This window comes from Chrysemys picta, chromosome 14, assembly GCF_011386835.1.
Source record: "Chrysemys picta bellii isolate R12L10 chromosome 14, ASM1138683v2, whole genome shotgun sequence".
NCBI lineage: Eukaryota > Metazoa > Chordata > Testudines > Emydidae > Chrysemys > Chrysemys picta.
In genome coordinates this window covers 13394619-13413768 of record NC_088804.1, presented here as the reverse complement: position 1 = coordinate 13413768, position 19150 = coordinate 13394619, and the positions used below count along the sequence as shown (strand labels likewise).

At 44.4% G+C, this 19150-nt stretch overlaps 1 protein-coding gene across 2 annotated transcripts in view; it reads left to right on the top strand.

Annotated features, from left to right (window-relative positions):
- Positions 1-3002: 3002 nt before the first annotated feature.
- The window catches only part of LPCAT2 (lysophosphatidylcholine acyltransferase 2), a 54657-nt gene continuing 38509 nt past the window's right edge, over positions 3003-19150 (top strand). The window contains exons 1-4 of one of the 2 annotated variants that reach the window (XM_005289777.4): positions 3003-3230; positions 14437-14576; positions 15639-15856; positions 17484-17596. In XM_005289777.4, the coding sequence (XP_005289834.1) occupies positions 3123-3230; positions 14437-14576; positions 15639-15856; positions 17484-17596 (579 nt within the window). In that variant the 5' untranslated portion in view covers positions 3003-3122. Of the gene's footprint in view, positions 3231-14436; positions 14602-15638; positions 15857-17483; positions 17597-19150 lie in introns of both variants that reach the window. The other variant, XM_005289778.4, reaches the window with a different exon arrangement.

Genomic DNA, 19150 nt, shown 5'->3' with positions numbered 1-19150 from the left:
ATTCCCATGACCCGCCGGGCAGCTTACGGGAAACCAAAGTCTTTGGGTTCCGGGGGGAGTATGGTTGCAAAGCTGAAACTTAAAGGAATTGACGGAAGGGCACCACCAGGAGTGGAGCCTGCGGCTTAATTTGACTCAACACGGGAAACCTCACCCGGCCCGGACACGGAAAGGATTGACAGATAGATAGCTCTTTCTCGATTCTGTGGGTGGTGGTGCATGGCCGTTCTTAGTTGGTGGAGAGATTTGTCTGGTTAATTCCGATAACGAACGAGAGTCTGGCATACTAACTAGTTATGCGACCCCCGAGCGATCGGCGTCCAACATCTTAGATGGACAAGTGGTGTTCAGCTCCCCGCTCGGCCATCAGGTCAATCTGGAGGAAGCGGGCTGAAAATTTTTTGCCAAGTCTGAAAAATTATTGCCGAGTCTGAAAAATTTTCCAAGTCCCCGCTCGGCCACCAGGTCAACCCATAGTCAACTGGCTGCCGATGAGAGAGGAATTGGTTGCTGCTCACCTAGCCAAGCCGTCAGGTTTTTGAACAAACAGTTATTCATAGAGAAATAACAGCAAGTTACAGAACAATGCGAAAACAAAACCAGCACCTCCCTCCAATACCCTCACCGCTCAGAGAGCCCTTTGGATTTTTGGTCGGTCCTTTCAAGATGCCTAGACTCTCCTCTCCTCCCTCTCAGCCTTCAGATTCTTTCTCCCTCCATCTGTAACAAGTTCTCTCTAGATAGTTCAAGCATGGCAGTCAAAAGGTTCCCCAACATTCCATGTTAGCAACTTCTTTGATTGTCCTGTAACTGTTCCAGACAGGGTGTGTGACAGGTGACAGTGAAAAACCCCAGCAGTGAGGAAAATCCTATCCCGTCCAAGATTCAATTGCAGACAGATAGCGCGGTGCGTGCATACCTGAAGCCACAATTTGGCAGAATCTTTGTATTATTAATTAGCTGTTACACTGTGTTTTGCACTTTCAAAGCACAAATACTATTAAAAATCATTTGACTGCTGTTAATGTATTAATCCTCATGACATCACTGTGAAGTAGGTAAGTACTGTTCTCTCCAAACAGAGGAACTGGATTAGAAAGTTGAGACTTGTCTATTATTATTGTTATTTAGTTGTATGATGGTAGCACTTAGAGGCCCCAACAGAGTTAGGGTGCTAGCCACTACATGAATGCTTAGTTACACACAAGACAGACAATAGGTGAGATAGGAAACAGTGTCACAGGGAGGTCAAGGGACTCACCTAAGGTAACACAGCAGGTCAGTCATTTGAGAGCCAAGACTGGAAGCCAAGTCCCAGTCCAGTGCCCACTCCACCAGACCCCCTGCCTTCGATGGGGCAATGAAAAAGTTTTGTTCTTATATCATAAACAGGTTAATAAACTTATATCAACTCTGTTATGAGTGTAGTGTGAGGAACTAAAACAAAGTACCCCAAAGAAAGTCAGGCTGAAACTTTGCTTAGTTTCAAAAAGGGACCCAGCTTAATTCAGGTTTGAAGACAGAGGAAGTTCCAGCAGCCCTCACCTCCGAAAGGGAGATGGAGAATGAATAGCCTTATAGGACTCCCTACCTAAAATTAACTCCTCTTCACTAATTATGCCACCTGATCCCCTGACTTTATCTTTCTGGCAATAAGTTGTCCTGTCTCTGCCTAGTGGTAGATCATTGCAGCATAAAGGTTTCAGGGCATTAGGATGAGGACCTCTTTACAGGATATGCCATCTATTTTAGGTCCATGTTTACCCCTGCTTCTACATACAAACCTGGGGCTGTCTCATTGTTAAACCCTGTCAAATACGAATCAGAAATGGTGGCAACATGATATAAAAGGATGAAACTGACGTTATTGAAGTAAACTTTACACATATTAAAGAGAGAGAGACAGACCCGACTGACCCAGACCTGGCTTGCTCCTCTATGATTGATTGGGCTGTGCATTTGAGAGATTTTTGGTTTTGTACCACCACAAAGGAAAGGGGAAAAGAAAATCTCCATGGAGTAGCGACAGTCTTTTGGTCTGTGTTTGTAGAGCGCCCAGCACAATGGAATCCTAGGCCATGACTGGGGGTCCCAGCAGGCCCTACCACAAAGCAAATCATCATCATAACAAGGGATGCAACCTCCAAGCAGACGCCTTGGGCAAGTCATTTAGTTTCTGTATGCATCAGTTCCCTATTTGTGAAATGGGGGCAATAGTAGTTCCCTGCCTCCCAGGGTTGTTGTGAGGAGAGATATAGTAAATATTGTGAGACCTGTAGATACTACAGTGATGGAGGCCAAATAGGCACCACAAATAGATGTAAGGTTAGTGAGGCTTTCTGTGTGCTGGCTCTGAGAAGGCTGCAAGGGGCCTGCTGTTCAAGGTTTGGGGTGCTGGCAAGAACCCACTAGCCCAGAGGGTCTCAAACTGGGGGTTGGGACCCCTCAGGGGGTCATGAGGTTATTACTTGGGGGGGGGGGTCAAACCCCGCTTTGCCTCCAGCATTTAAAATAGTGTTAAATATAAAAGTGTTTTTAATGTATGGGGGGGGGAAGGTTGCACTCAGAGGCTTGCTGTATGAAAGGGGTCACCAGTACAAAAGTTTGAGAACCACTGCACTACTGAGTCCCAGGAGATGGGAAGTGTCGGGGGTCCTCCAGCTTTGGCTTTGGCCACAGCTCCTGCAGGAGGAACAGGGGCTCTTCTGTACCTGGGATGGTTCCCTTCCCCGCCCCCAAAGCTGAGGGCCACAAGGGCCCTGGGGTTGGCTGTGCTCTGGGGGCAGTTCCCTCAGAGACCCGTTTACACCAGGGGGCCAGCCCAGGCTGCCATTAAATCCCCCCCCCCCTTCCCAGCCCTTCTGGGGGCTCTGGCTGGAGCCAGGGCAGGGGACTGCCCCGCAGAACCCCCCCCCAGCGCCCACACGCTGAAAGGCCGGGAGCAGAGACCCGGCCGTGGGCGTCTCCTGCCTGCGGGGGAATCCCTCGGGCGCGCTCCCCTCAGGCCAGCCTCCCCCGGGCCCCGGCCGGCTCATGCGCAGGTGGCGGCAGGAGGTGGAGCAGCCCGGCGCCGGGCTCCGTTGCGGTGACTGCACAGCGGCGGAGCGGAGCGGAGCGGGGCCATGGCGCAGCGGCTCTTCCCCCTGCCCAGGCAGCAGTCCCTCTACCCGCCCAGCGTCCGCAACCCCTTCGTGCACGAGGGGCGCCTGAGCGCCCGCGACAAAGCCCGGGTAAGGCCGGCGGCGGGACTAACGGGGCAGCGGCAGCCTGGCCGGTGCACCCGGGGCACGTGCGTGGGAATGAAGGTGCCGGGGCGCGGGGAAGGGTCTGGGCCCGGCTGCTGGGCGTGGTGCCGGGCTTCCCACCCAGGCTGCGGCTCGGTCAAAGCCAAGGGAATGAGGCTGTTTATGCCCGTGCAGCCCTTCCGCCAAGGCTGCAGTAAATCCAGGGCGGCGATTAGCCCTGGAGCAAACCGTCTCCCTCCAGCCTCCCTCCCTCGGCGATCTGCAGGGAAGCAGCCCGACGGCCCCCGCGGGTGTGCACGAGCTGGACAATGTTTGTCTTTTCCCTCCTGTCAGCGTGCGGGGTTGCAACGACCCAGCTAAATTGCATGGGCACTAGACTTCCCTTTCTGTGCGTGGACACATTGCAGCTGAAAGAGTACAGGGTGATCCGACTGTGGTTAAAGTAGGGGCCGCTTATACCAACAAACAAATCCCAGCGCCTTTCCCCAGCTTGTCAAAATCTACATGGCTATTTCCCATGTTAAAGAGAGGCACTATTACCAATACTGTGCCTTAGTAAATGTTGATTTCCCCGCCCTTAAAAAGTAGCTCTCATTGCACTGGAGATGTTTGTTTGGTCCAATTGACCAATTAGAGCAGGGGGTCTCAAACTGGGGTTCGTGAGCTGTCAGCCTCTACCCCAAACCTCACTTTGCCTCCAGCATTTATAATGGTGTTAAATCTTTTAAAACGTAGTTTTAATTTGCTGGGGGGGGGGGGCTGCACTCAGGGGCTTGCTATGTGAAAGTATAAAAGTTTGAGAACCACTGAATTAAAGGAATAGAACTGCTGAGGTGCAATTACTTTTGATGTTAGCACTCTGGCACCATCAGGTCAAAACTGGTCCATGAGTTGGCTCTAATACTACAGTTAGATCCAGTTGCAGCACTGGGATTTTAGATTTGGCTGGGGTGGGGGAGCATTTTATAAAATTTAACAGCAGTAGAAGTTTTTTCCAGTGGAAACATTTCCTTCCCAATCATTTCATCATTCTTCTGGTTCATGTCACCTTGAAAGTGAAACTGAATAGCAATAAAAGGGAAAATGACTAGTCTTTTTTATTATCAAAGCTTAGGCGAAATGTAAAAGAAATCAGCATAAAGAGTAAGTCCCCGTTTAAAATGATCTCATTTTAATAATCTAATGACCTAATCCTGCAAACAAGCAGGTGAAATATCTGTATGTAAATGAGTAGTCCCACTGACGTCAAAATCACAACTTGTGTGAGTAAAGTTACACCCTTGCATAAATATTTGCAGTATGAGGGCTATAGTTGTTGTTTATAAAGTAGGAAAGAAAATAGCTTAAAACATTATTTTTGTCATAAGTGAACTTTTAAACCCCGTTCCTTGGGTTATTAATCTGTACAATGTGGCTAATATTGTCTCGCTTTGAAATGGCAGTATAAAAAGCTCAATTATTATAATATTGATTTTAAAAGGACTCATGTTACGCACTTTAAAAATTTTCTTTTCAAATTAAAATTAAATAATTTAAAATATATACTTTAAAAAAAAAATGTTGACTCTTACCTATCTGTTAGCTTGGACAATGCAAAGAGGGTGGCCAGTTTCACATTATCGTTGACTAGGGTGACCAGATGTCCTGATTTTATAGGGACAGTCCCAATTTTGGGGTCTTTTTCTTATATAGGCTCCTATTACCCCCCAACCCCTGTCCTGATTTTTCACATTTGCTGTCTGGTCACCCTATTGTTAACAGATTTTACTTGCAGGCTCAATTGAACTAGATTCTGCGGTAGTGGATGCAAATGCTGCAGGGGATTGGATGACAGACTTTTTTTTTCTTCTCTTTCACCTTTTGGAATGAAAAAATACATGGAAAATATGGATTTATGATTTTAAAAATCTTATATTATTAAAATCTAAACTTTGAGCCAAATTTGACCCGACATTGTCTCAGTAAGGACAATCAACACAACACAGGGTGGCCTAATCATCTTCCACTTTCTGCTGATACTTTATTAAATATCTGGGATTATGTGTAATGGAATTCTAAATAGTTCTATATATCTATACTCTACATTTTAAATAATTCACATTGAAGGTCGGTGAGGTGGAGGAAAGGTAAGACACTTGCATAACAATTTATGATCAGTATTTACTCTGTTCAGCTTTAATGGTGGACTGAAATGTTTCTTAAATACAAACACACCAGGATCTGCAAGCATGGACCCCACATCTCTCAAGTGTGCCATTGACTTTGGTGCGACTGCGATTCCCCAAAGGTGTAGGTTTCCATACTAGCAGATCTGGTTATAGAATACAGAAACTTGTTTTCAGAAGCCTACAATTTGAAACCATGTTCCATTACTCCAGATCTCTACAATAATCTCCACTTGTTCAGCAGTTGAAGTATGTTCTTGTAAAGCTACAGGAGGGTGAGGGGAGATTACACAATGGTACAGTTTCAGGCCCCAGTGCTGCAAGATGCACTGTGTGGTGAGCCTGTCACCCATTCACAGCCCCCTTGAGGCCATTGGGGTTCTCCATGAGTGCCAGGTTCTGCCTGTGAGGTGCACCTTGCAGGTAAAGTCCTGACAGAGACAGGAGGCCAGTGGGAACTGAAGATCCTGCTTTTCACATTTTGCTAGCTGAATTTTTCTTGTGGACATTAGCAGCGAATGTTCACATTCGAACTTCTGCATAAAAACAAATGCTTTTCCTTAATTCCTTTCTAGTCTTCAGTGAGATGTGGTATCACCCTGTCCTACATTAGAGGCTTAGTCAAATAGTTCAGTTCCCAAATCTAGGGGGGCCTTTGTGGCTTTGAATATTTTTTTACTCTTTAACAAAACTTTTTATAAAAATAAACATTTTCATGACACGTTTTCTGGATAGCTATATTCTGCTGTAAACCCCCCAAAGGCTGCACCAATGTGCTAATAATACATGGAAACTGGGAAGGGAAACTGATTAGTCTGTTTTCATTGTTGGAGCTGAGTGCAATGCAAGAGGTAAATAATGTCAGACACGGTGAAAAGTGTAGTCAACTTTAAAAGACCTCTGGCTTTATATACGGCAATATAGCAACTTACTTTTAAATAAAAATGGTTTTTTAACCTCACAGTGCAGCTGTTTAGAAGAGAAAGGGTCTCTTTAGAAGATGAGGAAATGGTTTTCTCGTCACATAGGATTACTTGGGTTTGGAACCATCTGAAAAAAAGTAATACAAATCTATTGAAACAAACAATGGATGTTTACCTTGCATCCCACAATATAACCAGTCATACCTGCTAGGGGCAGGTTTACCTGCTCAGGAGCTGTAAGAAGGTGGGATTAGCAGACCTAAATTCGTCTCAGTCCTTAATCATCTCTGTACGTCAATTTATGACATGTCCCTCTAATATTAAATGTGTGTGCTATAGGTGATCAGGAAAAAAGATTGCAGTATCTTTGTTGTGTTAATTTGGAGTTTATAGCTCAATAGCTCTATTTAAAATGTGTGTGTATTATACTGCCTGTACCAATTGAGGGGTGTTGTATCAGAATAGCCCATCAAGTCAAGCAGAAGACATGGGTTATCATTCGTGTGGTGGTTGTCACCAAAGGTTGCAATTAAGATTTTAAAAAGATTGTGCTAGGAGCTGTACAAACTGCACAGGAAGATGCAGCCTTTGCCTCAGAGAACTTGCAATCAAGTTTGAAACAGATGTAAATAAGCAAGTGTGATTAACCAAAGTGAAGAAAGGAGTAGGGTATTTAGAAATTAGATCACATGGATTTACATGGATTTCCCAAGCTTGATGGGGGCCTGCTATTTCCAGTCTGGAGTTAGTTCATCAGAATGGTTGAATTTTAAAATAAATAAATCTGCTATCACTGACTGCTGCATTACCTATCATTCACAGGCTGGCTGATTTTCTTGGGCCTAACACCAAAAGTATGTATTGAGGAGAGGCTAGTAACCTTATAGATTAATTCAGAATGCATGTTTTATGTGTAACGGCCGCCATCTTGGCTAACTTGAGGGATTGAACTGGAGATCTCTAGGGCTAAAAGCTTGAGTCTGTGCATCTTGAGTTCAAGAAACAGACTCTCTAGCTGGGAGTTGTAACAGACTCATCTTGTGTGGACTGGGCACAGAGGAGGACATACTGACCAATGGGTTACATATGCATAAAGGGCATCATGGAAGAAAGCAGAAACACTCATGGGAGAAATAAACAAATGGAGGTATGAGGGAAACATAAGAGACTAGAGTACATACGTTGGAGAGGGACAGATTTGTGAAGAGCCTGGAAGATGAGGACAGGAAGCTTGAATTCGATGCACTGAAAAATGTGGAACCAGTGGAGGGATTCAGAGAAAGGGATGACGTAATCAGAGCAAAGGGTAAGGAACATGATCTTAGCAACTGTATTTCTTAATGGATTAGCGGGGACGGGGGCAATGTTCTTGTCAGAGAAGCCAGAGAGTAGGAAGAGGGAGATGGGAGATGATGTGAGCCTAGCTGTGTGGAGAGAGAAAAAAGGCTGGATTTTGGAAATGTTATAAAAGAGGAAAGGGCATCGTCGGCATAAAGCCTAGATGCGTTAGATGTAGGAGAGGGAGGAGCCAAAGGTGACCCCAAGATTGACAGAGTGTCAGGGAGGATTGGGGCATTGTCAACAGTGTCAGATACTGGGGTGGAGCACTGGGTTTGGGAGGAAGGCTAAAGAGTTCAGTTTTGATCTTGTTAAGGATAAGCTGGTGTTGTGACATCCAGGAGGTGGCAGAAAGGTAGGCCGAAGTATGAGATTGCATGGATGGAGACCAGGCAGGTATGGAAAGGGAGAATTGTAAGTCATTGTTTTAAAGAAGCCCTGTGAGCAGAAAAATCATGCCCAAAAGGTGCACAGCTAGAAGAGAAGAGGCTCCAATGAGAGCGGGGCAGGAAAGGGAATGTGCAGGAGCTGACAAAAGAGATCCTCATTCAATGGGTAATTTTGAAAATTTTGGCCTAGGGGACTGATAATTCCCTCCTTTATTCGGTGTCGATCATTGTGAATCTAATAAAATCATCTCCTGTGTGCAGAATTTGTTGAACCAGAGATTTCCTATTAGCTTCTCAATACTGGATCAAGAAATACAGTACATGATCTTCTCCTTTTGCGTCTTTTGTTTATAATCTGCACATGAAGTGCAACATCATGGACTATGCATCATGGAAATGTGGTGAAATGATAATCAATGGAACTTGGTAATACCAGAGTACAAAATATATAGGAATGACACAGTAGGTCATAATGGTGGGGGAATGGCACTATGTGTGAAAGAAAGCATACAGTCAAAGTAAAAATCTTAAATGAATCAAACTGCACCATAGAATCTCTATGGATAGAAATGTTGTGCTTGAACAGTAAGAGTATAGCAGTAGGAATATACTACCGACCATCTGACCAGGATGGTGACTGTGAAATGCTCAGGGAGCTTAGAGAGGCTACAAATGCAGAAAATGCAATCATAATGGGGGATCTGAACCAGAAGTGAATATAGCTGAACTGCTAGGTAATAGTGGCCATAATGTAATTAAATTTAACAGGCTTGTAGAGGGAAAAATGCCAAAGAAACCCACCACAGCAGCATTTAACTTCAAAAAGGGGAACTACACAATAATGAAGCTAGTTAAACAAAAATTAAAAGAAACAGTCACAAGAGTGAAATGCCTGCAAACTGCATGGAGACTATTTAAAAACACCATAATAGAGCCTCAAACTAAATGTATGCCCACCCCCCAAAGCAATAAGAAGACTAAAAAAATGCCACCATGTCTAAACAGCAGAATGCTAGAAGCAAAAAAGACATCTTTTAAAAATTGGAAGTCAAACTCCAGGAAGGAAAATAGAAAGGAGGATAAACTCTGGCAATGTAAGTGTAAAAGTATAATAAGGCAGACCAAGAAAGAATTTTAAGTTCCACTAGCCAAGGACACAGAAAACAGCAGGGTTTTTTAAGTACATCGTAAGCCGGAAGCCTGTCGAAAAATCAGTCTGGCCACTGGATGATTGAGGTGCTAACGGAGCATTCAAGGCAGACACAGCTGTTGTAGAGAAGCTAAATGAATTATTTGCATTGGTCTTCACTGCAGAGGATGTGAGGGAGAACCCCATACCTGAGCCATTCTTTTTAGGTGACAAATCTGAGAAACTGTCCCAGATTGAGGTATCTATAGAGGTGGTTTTGGAATAAATAGATAAATTAAACAGTAGTAAATCTCCAGAACCAAATGGTATTCACTCAGGAGTTCTGAAGGAACTCAGATATGAAATCGCAGAACTACTAACTGTGGTATGTAACCTGTCACTTAAATCAGTCTCTGTACCAGGTGATTGGAGGGCAGTTAATATAATGCCTGTAGCCCAGTGGGCTAGCTTGCCTTTATTATATGCACTGTATTGCATTATATTCTGCTTTGCATTATATGTAAGGAACCTACAGGCCTGTATGCTGTTAGCATAAGACTTGAGGTCTATGAACTTTGAACAGATAAACGGCCAATGGAAACACCAGTATTGGGAAGCTAAAAATCGAGTGTTTAAGGGGAAGTTCTGACCACAGGCATGTGATCCAACCACAAGAGTATCCTGACAATAAATTGACGTATATAACAGGTACACGACTTACAGCTGCAGATACCTAAAAGGGGTCATGGTAACAAATTAACGTATATAATAAGTTGAAGTAATTGATATACTAACCTATAGGAAAAAAAAGACAGTCTGACATTAGTAAGGTTAAAAAATACAAATAAAGAAAAGGGGAAAATCCCCTACTAAATATGCATCAAACATAGTGGTGACAGCGTAACATATTATAAACATTGTATCACAGCCTAGGGGCAGTAGGGAGGAGATGTAGTCCTTGGGAGGTGCCAAAATAATGGGCACTAGTGCTGAAGGAGAAGGTGATGGTAATGAGGAAGATAATAGCTAATATTTCAGGTTATTCTACAAGGGATGGTGTGAGTGTATGGATGCGCAGATGTACATTCTGTAGTATCGCTATCTACATTACCAGGGCTGGCTCTGGGCACCAGCTCAGCAAGCAGGTGCTTGGGGCGGCCAAGGGGAAGGGGCGGCACGTCGGGCTCTTCGGCGGTGGGTCCCTCGGTCCCTCTCGGAGGGAAGAACCTGCCGCCAAATTGCCACCAAAGAAGAAAGCGGCGCGGTGGAGCTGCCACTGATCACGATCGCAGCTTTTTTTTTTTTTTTTCCCCCGCCACTTTGGGCGGCAAAAACCCTGGAGCCGGCCCTGTACATTACCAAGTTGGGGGGTTTGTGACTCTGCTAAATGTATTAATAAAACAATTTGTAAATATAGAAGAGTTCCAATCGTGTATATGCCTATTTTTTAAAAAAGGCCCCAGAGGCGATCCTGGCCATTACAGGCCCGTAAGCCTAACTGCAGTACCAGGCAAACTGGTTGAAACTACAATAAAGAACAAAACTATCAGACACATAGATAAACAAGATATGTTGAGGAAGAGTCAACATGGCTTTTGTAAAGAGAAAACATGCCTCACCAATCTATTAGAATTATTTGAGGGTTCCAACAAACATGTGCACAAGGGGGATCCAGTGAATATAGTGTACTTTGATTTTCAGAAAGCCTTTGACAAGGTCCCTCACCAAAGTCTCTTAAACAAAGTAGGCAGCCATGGGATAAGAGGGAAGGTCTTCTCATGGATCAATAACAGATTAAACGATAGGAAACAAAGGCTAGGAACAAACTTTCAGTTTTCACAGTGGAGAGCAGTAAATAGCAGGGTCCCCCTGGATCCTCCCAGGATCTGTATTTGGGACCAGTGCTGTTCAACATCTTCAGAAATGATCTGGAAAAAGGGGTGAACTGTGAGTTGGCAAAATTTGCAGACATTACAAAATTATTCAAGATAGTTAAGTTCAAAGCTAATTGTGAAGAGTTACAAAGGGCTCTCACTAAAGCGGGTGACTGGGCAACAAAGTGGCAGATAAAATTCAATGTTTATAATATTAATACTTAGAAGATAAATAAGGACAAATTTACTTTTGGATGGAGATGATCCAATTATTTTTGGAACCGTAGGATATCATGACAAGATTGAAGGAATGCTGAAAGAGATGAAAGAGAGACAGACAAAAGGAACATTGGAGCCAATGGAGTATATTGAAGAATAGGATGAATAATACTTAGAAATGCTTTTAATCTCCAACGTCAATTACAAACATTAGTTAATTTAAAGGGGAGACGTAAGAATCAAGACAGTGAATATAGTTTGGTAATGATCATTCAGCTGTATGAATCAGAAATTGCTTTCCAGAAGTTATTTCCTGATGGGGCAGCTGTTTGGCCTTGCTTGTATTGAACAGGCAGTAGTCACTTGTAAAGATCAGCTTAGAAGTTCTGTCTTTGAGGGAGGAATGCTGCTATTTAGTTGCGGTTTAAAAACTATGGTAAAGCTTGCATGGTTGCTAGTAAGAGCCAATCATCTGCTATGGCAGTAAAATACTTAACACAACTTGCTTGTTTTTTGTACGATACACTTCTTGCTGCAATGTACCTGTCTGGTTTTGGAAATTCATTGTTAAATGGCTGTGGATTAACTTTCAGATATAACTTTCAAAATGGGGTTTCCCAAAACTAATTCTTCTGTTTATACTTTGTTATTTTTGACCTGCTTGAAAAACATTGCAAAATTATTTAAAGATTTCAAATTAAATACAACACATTAAGCTCTTTGATTGTGATTAGTTATGTTGAGAGGCTTCATGACATCCAGTCATGCCTTTGGATGAATATGGTTTGTGCATGTATCCTGCTATATACAGAAGCAGGATATGGTTACATCATGATAAAGTTTAATACTCTGTCAAATATTTGCATTAATGTTAGCATGATTTGTGGTTTTATAACCTTTACTGAATAGCTGGATTAGCCAGTCTGCATTTTCCTGAGACGTGTGTCTCTGACAGAGGTGGGCAAACTACGGCCCACGGGACCCTCCTGCCCAGCCCCTGAGCTCCTGGCCGGGGAGGCTAGCCCCCAGCCCCTCCCCTGCTGTCCCCACTCCCCCACAGCCTCAGCTCGCTCGCTCCGCCGCTGGCGCAACGCTCTGGACAGCGGGGCTGTGAGCTCTTGCCTGGCAGCGCAGCTGCAGAGCCTTGCCTGATCCGGTGCTCTGGGCAGCGCAGTTGTAGCGCCGCCAGCCACCGGTGCTCCAGGCAGCGCAGTAAGGGGACAGGGAGGGGTTGGATAGAGGGCAAGGGGGTTTGGGGTGGTGGTCAGGGTGTGGGGGTGTGGATAGGGGTTGGGGTGGTCAGAGAACAGGGGGTTGAATGGGGGGCAGGAGTCCCGGGGGGCGGTCAGGAAGGAGAGGAGGGGTTGGATGGGGCAGCGGGAGACAGTCGGGGGCAGTCAGGGGACAGGGAGGGGTGGATGGGGCAGGAGTCCCAGGGAGCAAGAAGCAGGGGGGGGTTGGATAGGGAGCAGGGGCGAGGACATACCTGGCTGTTTGGGGCAGCACAGCCTTCCCTAACCGGCCCGCCATACAATTTCAGAAACCCGATGTGGCCCTCAGGCCAAAAAGTTGCCCGCCCCAAGTCTATGATGTACCTACCCAGCATGTTTGAGAGAGCTTTAGGAACTGAGTCGAAGAGGAATAGTTTGATTGTGGCAAGACTGCTTTGTGTGTATTACACTAGGTGTAAATATTGAGTCTGTTCTTGGCAGTAACCAAGGAATAGGGAAGCTGTGTCCTTTTCCCTTCAACAACTCAGAGTGCATTTCAGTTTTTGCCTGTCTAAACCAAAGTTTTTCTAAATTTATGAAAAATAAAGTTGAGGCTCTATCTCCGTGTGTTTTGAGGATTCAAAGAGGCACATTTCAAAGCAGTCAGGAGGTAGGAAGTCAAATATTGATTGATTGTGTTGTCTTCGTCAAGCCTGTATGTTTTAATACTTGTAAGTGACTCCAGTGCTTATGAAAAATTCTCAGTGACTGGGGACTGAAGACCTTTATTGTGCATAGAACTGACATTGCCTGGGCAGCAGTAATGACATGCAGTACTCCTACTATGCGTGAACATAAGTTGTAGTGATTGTCTTTAGGGGTGAACAGGCAATTTAGGTATGGCTTCACTACATTTATAGCTCAGGGCACAACCTGAGTGTTAGCCCTAATTCAGTTCCTAACCACATCCATAAAGGTCTAGCTCAAGGTAACTGGGGCTTCATGCTCGAGGTAGCTAGCTCATCGGGGTGTGTGTGCATGTGTAGATGCTTGAGTGCCACTGAAGCTCAGGCTCCTAATGCAGGGGGGGACTTAGCCTGTTTCCATCTTGGTGTCTCTGCTGAGGCTACACCAACATTAGTGCTAGTTACAGTAGGCTGTGTTGTGGATATGTTCCCTAGGACCAGGACTGAGAAAACATCCAGCAGATATCAGCTGGTAATGATATTTGGTTACTAGCTATCTGGACTCGATGTGAACCGGTCACCTGGAGGCGACCATAACCATTTCCAATCTGCCACGCCAGGACATTAGGGTGGAAACACTCTGACGAGAGGAACGGATATCTGGTATAATCCCCAACCAGTCCCTCATCGCCGACCCCACAATTTGCCTGCCTGGTTTTGACCTGCCCCGTCGCCAATGGTCCCTGTTGAACAGGTTCTGGACCGGGCAAGGTCTCTGTGCAGCCAACCAGTATTGCTGGGGCCTTCGTGGCAGCCCTTTGTGCAGTTGCAGCGCGACACAGATGATGACGCACATTGTCGAGGAATGCCTGCTGACTAGGTTCAGCGGTGGCCTAGAAGAACTGCATCGCGCCACTGAAGAGGCCATCGCTTGGCTAGACGGCTATGCCCCTGCTAAATAAATAAATTTTCCAATCCCCTGTGCCAATCAGTCTTGTAAGATCCTTTATTTAAAGATTCAGAAAATCCAGTTCTAACTATAGAATTTTCCCAAGCACCATTTGTAAAAGAAAAAATAACTTCCCCCTCCTTTTATATAAACATCTGTAGTTGTGTTAGAATCACATAATACTTTTCGTATTTAATCATGTAGCAGTGACATAAGTACTTTAAAGTCCACATTATGTAATCAGAGCAAATTGGTTGTCAAAGTGATTTCTGTTGGTGCATTTTCTTCCTTTTTTTCCCCCCTCCCAGATTGTCCTATTGGGGATTATCCTGCTTCCATTTCGTGCCATATGCATTGCATTAATTTTGCTGCTGTCATGGCCATTTGCAGCAATTGCAACTTTCTGCCATCCTGGAAGAGGGTCCATGCCACTCATGGGATGGAAGAGGTAAAAAGCAATTGTCAAACTTTAGGTAAATTTTAGTGATATATTTTAAAAGCTCCAAACGTTAATAAATTGTTTCCTTATTATTTACATGATCAAAGAAATATTGCAAATACAGGCTGTGGAGAATGCGTCTGCTTTAGGATCAACAACTTTTTGGTGCATTTTCTCTGAGTGATTGTAAAACAGAAATAAGGTTTCTGCTACCTCATGCAAATATCAGAAAATCTTCTATGTGGTGGGCTATGTAGTTTGCTGAGCTCATTGTAGCAGAGACCTCGGGAGCTAGTTTAGATATTACACTTTGCAAGCCAGGCCTTTCCTTAGAGGTGGTGCCGGAAAGAAATATTTGGGCCATGGAGTGGGGTACTCATTAACAAAGGAAGTAAAACACCTTTGGAATTCTGCCCAAGGATGATGGGAACAAGAAAATACATCCCTGTATATTGCTGATGTTACATAATAGGCAAAGTGCCCAGACTGCTCAATATTATTATGCATGACAACAAAAACACCTGTGGTAGCTCCCACGTCTCTTCTCCTAGGTGTGATGTCATCAAAGGGCTGTTCCACAGCGATAATCGGTTATAAGCAGGGATTCTGGGTTTTGATCACTCCGCTTTGAGCCTTTCAATATCTTGGGTGCATTCCAGATTCTTCCCTCTCTGTAGCCATATGATACCAGGCGCAAATGAAAACAGGAAGTGAGTTATAGCAAAACTGGGGAGTAGCTGAGAGTTAAAGTTCCCCTTTAAAGGAACATGATCACTTTCCATCTTAATCAGGGTTTATTTATTAAAACTGATCATTTCAAAAAATAGGATTGATGTTATTTGACTTGCTAATTTTGATTCAAAGTGGAATCCCTATGTTTTTTAACATAAAAAAGGGGCAGGAGGGTCTGATTTCCCACATAGTGGGTGCATGAGTCCAGTAGTTATAAGGTTTCCATGTCATGCATAACTTGCATGCTCTTTATTCTAAACTGGGAAAGAAATGGTGACCGGGGCAAGTAATGGAGTTGATTCACTTACACATGCTATTTGTTTTGTTTTCTTTTTAAAGGAGAGTGACCCGGTGTGCCCTCCAGTGCTTAGGTCGTGTTATGTTCTTCTTGATGGGCTTCCAAGTTGAAGTGAAAGGGAAAGTAGCAGGTCCCTTGGAAGCCCCAATCCTTGTTGTAGCTCCTCACTCAAGCTTCTTTGATGGAATTGTTTGTATCATAGCTGGATTGCCGTCGATCGTATCCAGGTTAGAGAACCTGTCGGCCCCCGTATTTGGCAGTAAGTATTGATAAAGTTACAGATAAGGGGTAAAATTTTCCAAAGCACTATAGTGACTTAAGAGCCAAAGTCCTATTTTAAAAAGTGACTGAGGGCCAGATTTTTAAAGATATTTAGGCACTTACAAATGTAGGTAGGCGCCTAGTGAGATTTTCAGATCTCAATGGGGGAGAGGTTCCTAACTTGCTTAGGCACTTCTGAAAATCCCACCATGCACCTATCTGCATCTTTAGGTGCCTAAATATCTGCGAAAAGCTGACCTATATTTCCACTGTCTTTCCCTCCCTAACACTGTCCTGCCATAATTTCTAGCTCCATTGTCTTCCTTTGTGCACATGACTCAAGTGACCCTTGACAATCATCCTGTAAATCATTAGCCAGAAGATTCTCGTGTTGACAGTGTTTGGCTTTGGGCAACCTGGATGGAACGGGGAAAGGTTGGGAGCTTCCCAGAAATTTCAGACTCTTGGGGGGAAGGAGGCAGGAAGACAAAGGGGCTTCAGGAGTAACACAAAGAAACCAAAGGAACGTGGTTCACGTGACTTTGGGGTGACTTTTGCCACAGGGAGACCTTCTTGCCGCAGAACTGGATTTAGTGAGCCCACGCTGAAGGCTTAGATACATTCCTGGCCTGTGACAGTGACTAGCTCCACAGCAGATCTCTCAGAGGAGACTTGAAGGAAGCAGTGGAATTGACGATCCCGGTGCAGATCTGCCAGTCGTTTCCAGGAATGGGAAAGTTGTGGAAAGGCTTCTCTACTTGACATGGATGGATGGAACGGACTCATCAAGCCCTCAAAGTGCTGAATTTTCAAATGAACATCCAAATTACTCAGGGTCTTGGGGGTTGGGAGTTATGTAAAGAAAATGCAGAACAGACCCATATCAAGGAAATTCAGAAAATGGCGCATTCTTGACACTGGTTTCTATGTTTGAACTCGCTGAGCATTTGTGCTTTGTGTGTGTCACTGATCTGTGAAGAAGGAGTTATGCAAAAAGGAAACCATTCCATAGATTAGAATATATGCTTGATTTTTCCCATTGTCTGATCTCTCCTCCTCCTTCTCCCCCCAATCAACCCAAGAAAAAAGAAGACCCACACTTTTATTATTACTGGGGCCATATACATGCTGTAGCCCTTTTACTAATCTCACGTCCTTTATTTTGTATGGTGGCCAGCCTGAAGTTTACAACATTGTTCATAAGCAATATAACTCAAAGCCATACTCCTAGTAGGCAACTAGGAAAAGTAACCTAAAAACACTAGACTAGCATGAAAGACACTGATATTTGCTATGTAGTTTTGGGAGCACAGGGTAGGGAAGATGGTCTCATGTTGAAGGCAGGACTGGGACTTAGGAGATCTGCATTCAGTTTCTGACTCTGCCACAGATTGTATGAACTTGAGTGCAAATCACATAATTTCTCTGTATTAGGGGCAATAATATCTTGTTTTTTCCATTCTTGGCCTGTCTTTTCTATTTAGACTGGAAGCTGATCAAGGCAGGGTCTGTTTCTTACTATGCGCTTATTCAGTGCCTAGGACAGTGACGCTTGATTTCAGTTGGATCTTCTAGGTATTAGTGTGCTATGAATAATAATGATAACTTGAATCTCTCCTTCACAGCAATTCTCAGATCCCTCCAGCCTGTACTGGTATCACGTCTAGACCCAGATTCTCGAAGGAATACAATCAATGAGATAACTAAACGAGCAACATCAGGAGGCCAGTGGCCACAGGTAAAATAGGCTGTAAAGTGTCAGCTTTCCTTTTAAATTGTGAAACGTAAGGCTTAAAAATCCCATTCAGTTGGGCACTGGCCTGTAGCTGTAACTTTGAAACCCAAGGAGACATCATCAACCCTTTGGGGTTTTATAAAAGGCTTTTTAAAAAGGAAAGGGGATTCCAGCATAATTACTCTTGAGTGACTGAGGAATCAATTCAGAACCCAAATGTATTAACAACTTGTAAAAAATGTGTCAAGACCACTCAAAGGGATGCTTTTTCCCCCCTCTCCCCGCCCCGAAGATTGGGGCCTTGAGCCTGTTGACCAGGTCGCTTGAAACTTAGTAGGCATTTAGCTTCACCTGTATTTTGGAAGCCACTTTACCATCTGTGTTCGAGTTCAGCATGAGAGTAATGGATATCAGCTCCGCATACCTACTCGCTTGTGGTAACTTTTCAGCACCACGCTGTTTCTCTCCTTCTGGGACTACATCATCTTTCCAGCCGGAGTAGCTAGATGCTGGGGACCTCCGTGGAAAGAGTAGCGTTGTGGGGAGCAGCTCTACAATTACTGTGCCAGGCCAAGGGCTGGGATGGGCCCTGAAACCTTCGCACACCCCATTCTTCTTGGAAGAGCAAAGCCTAAAGGATCCCTGTAGAAGCTGATCCTCTAGTTCTGACCTCAGCCCACTGCTGCCCTGTCATAAAACCCCCTGACTGACAGTGCCCAGGGAGCCCCACACAACTGAACTCCCCATGACAATCTGACCAAATCCTGCATCTGTCCTATCCCACGCAGTGGAATGGCACCTCTTCTACTGTGTGTGGAGCTCTTAAAGGCAGAGGAGCATCCAAGGTAGAAATCTGCACCTGATCTCGTGCTTGTGCTTGTGTTTGTTTTTGTTTTCAGTGACTGAGAGAACGAGTTCAGTGGCTGAAATATCATGAGATCTATTTTTCTCAGAGCAGGTCCCTTCCTGGATGATTGAAACATCATGAGGAAACTGGCTATCAGTTTGTTTTTGTTCCGTAGCTGGCTTCCTGAAGCAAAAATAAAAAAGCTGGTGAAAAGTCAGAGATGCCAATAGCAAGATATTTGTGTTTCTGTTGAACCGGAATGCACAGCCCTAATGATAAGGGGGTGATCGGGCAGACAGCAGCCATAGAGCCCCATTTCCAGGAAACAAAAACCAAAACACACGTCATTTTCTCCCTGGGATGGGATTATTTAAATACCATGCATCATTTTCATTCCACAAGCAGCTTGCTCCAAGTTCTTTAGTTAAGATTTAGGCTTCTTTAATTTGACTCACAAGTGCACATTCAAATTTGCCCTATGCATTCTTACAGCCACCTTTGTTGTTTTTCCATTTGTCACAGGTCTGGAACTCTGCCATGCAGGCATTTTAATCAGACACCCAGGTCACATCTAGGAAAGCTTTTGAGTAATGCTGTGCTTAGAAATGGAGGTGTGATTGAACCAGTGCAGTTCATTTTCCTGGCGGAAATGCGTGGTTGGATGGAATCTAGACCAGGTGCACCAGAGCTCTGCTGAAGACGGGGCAGAC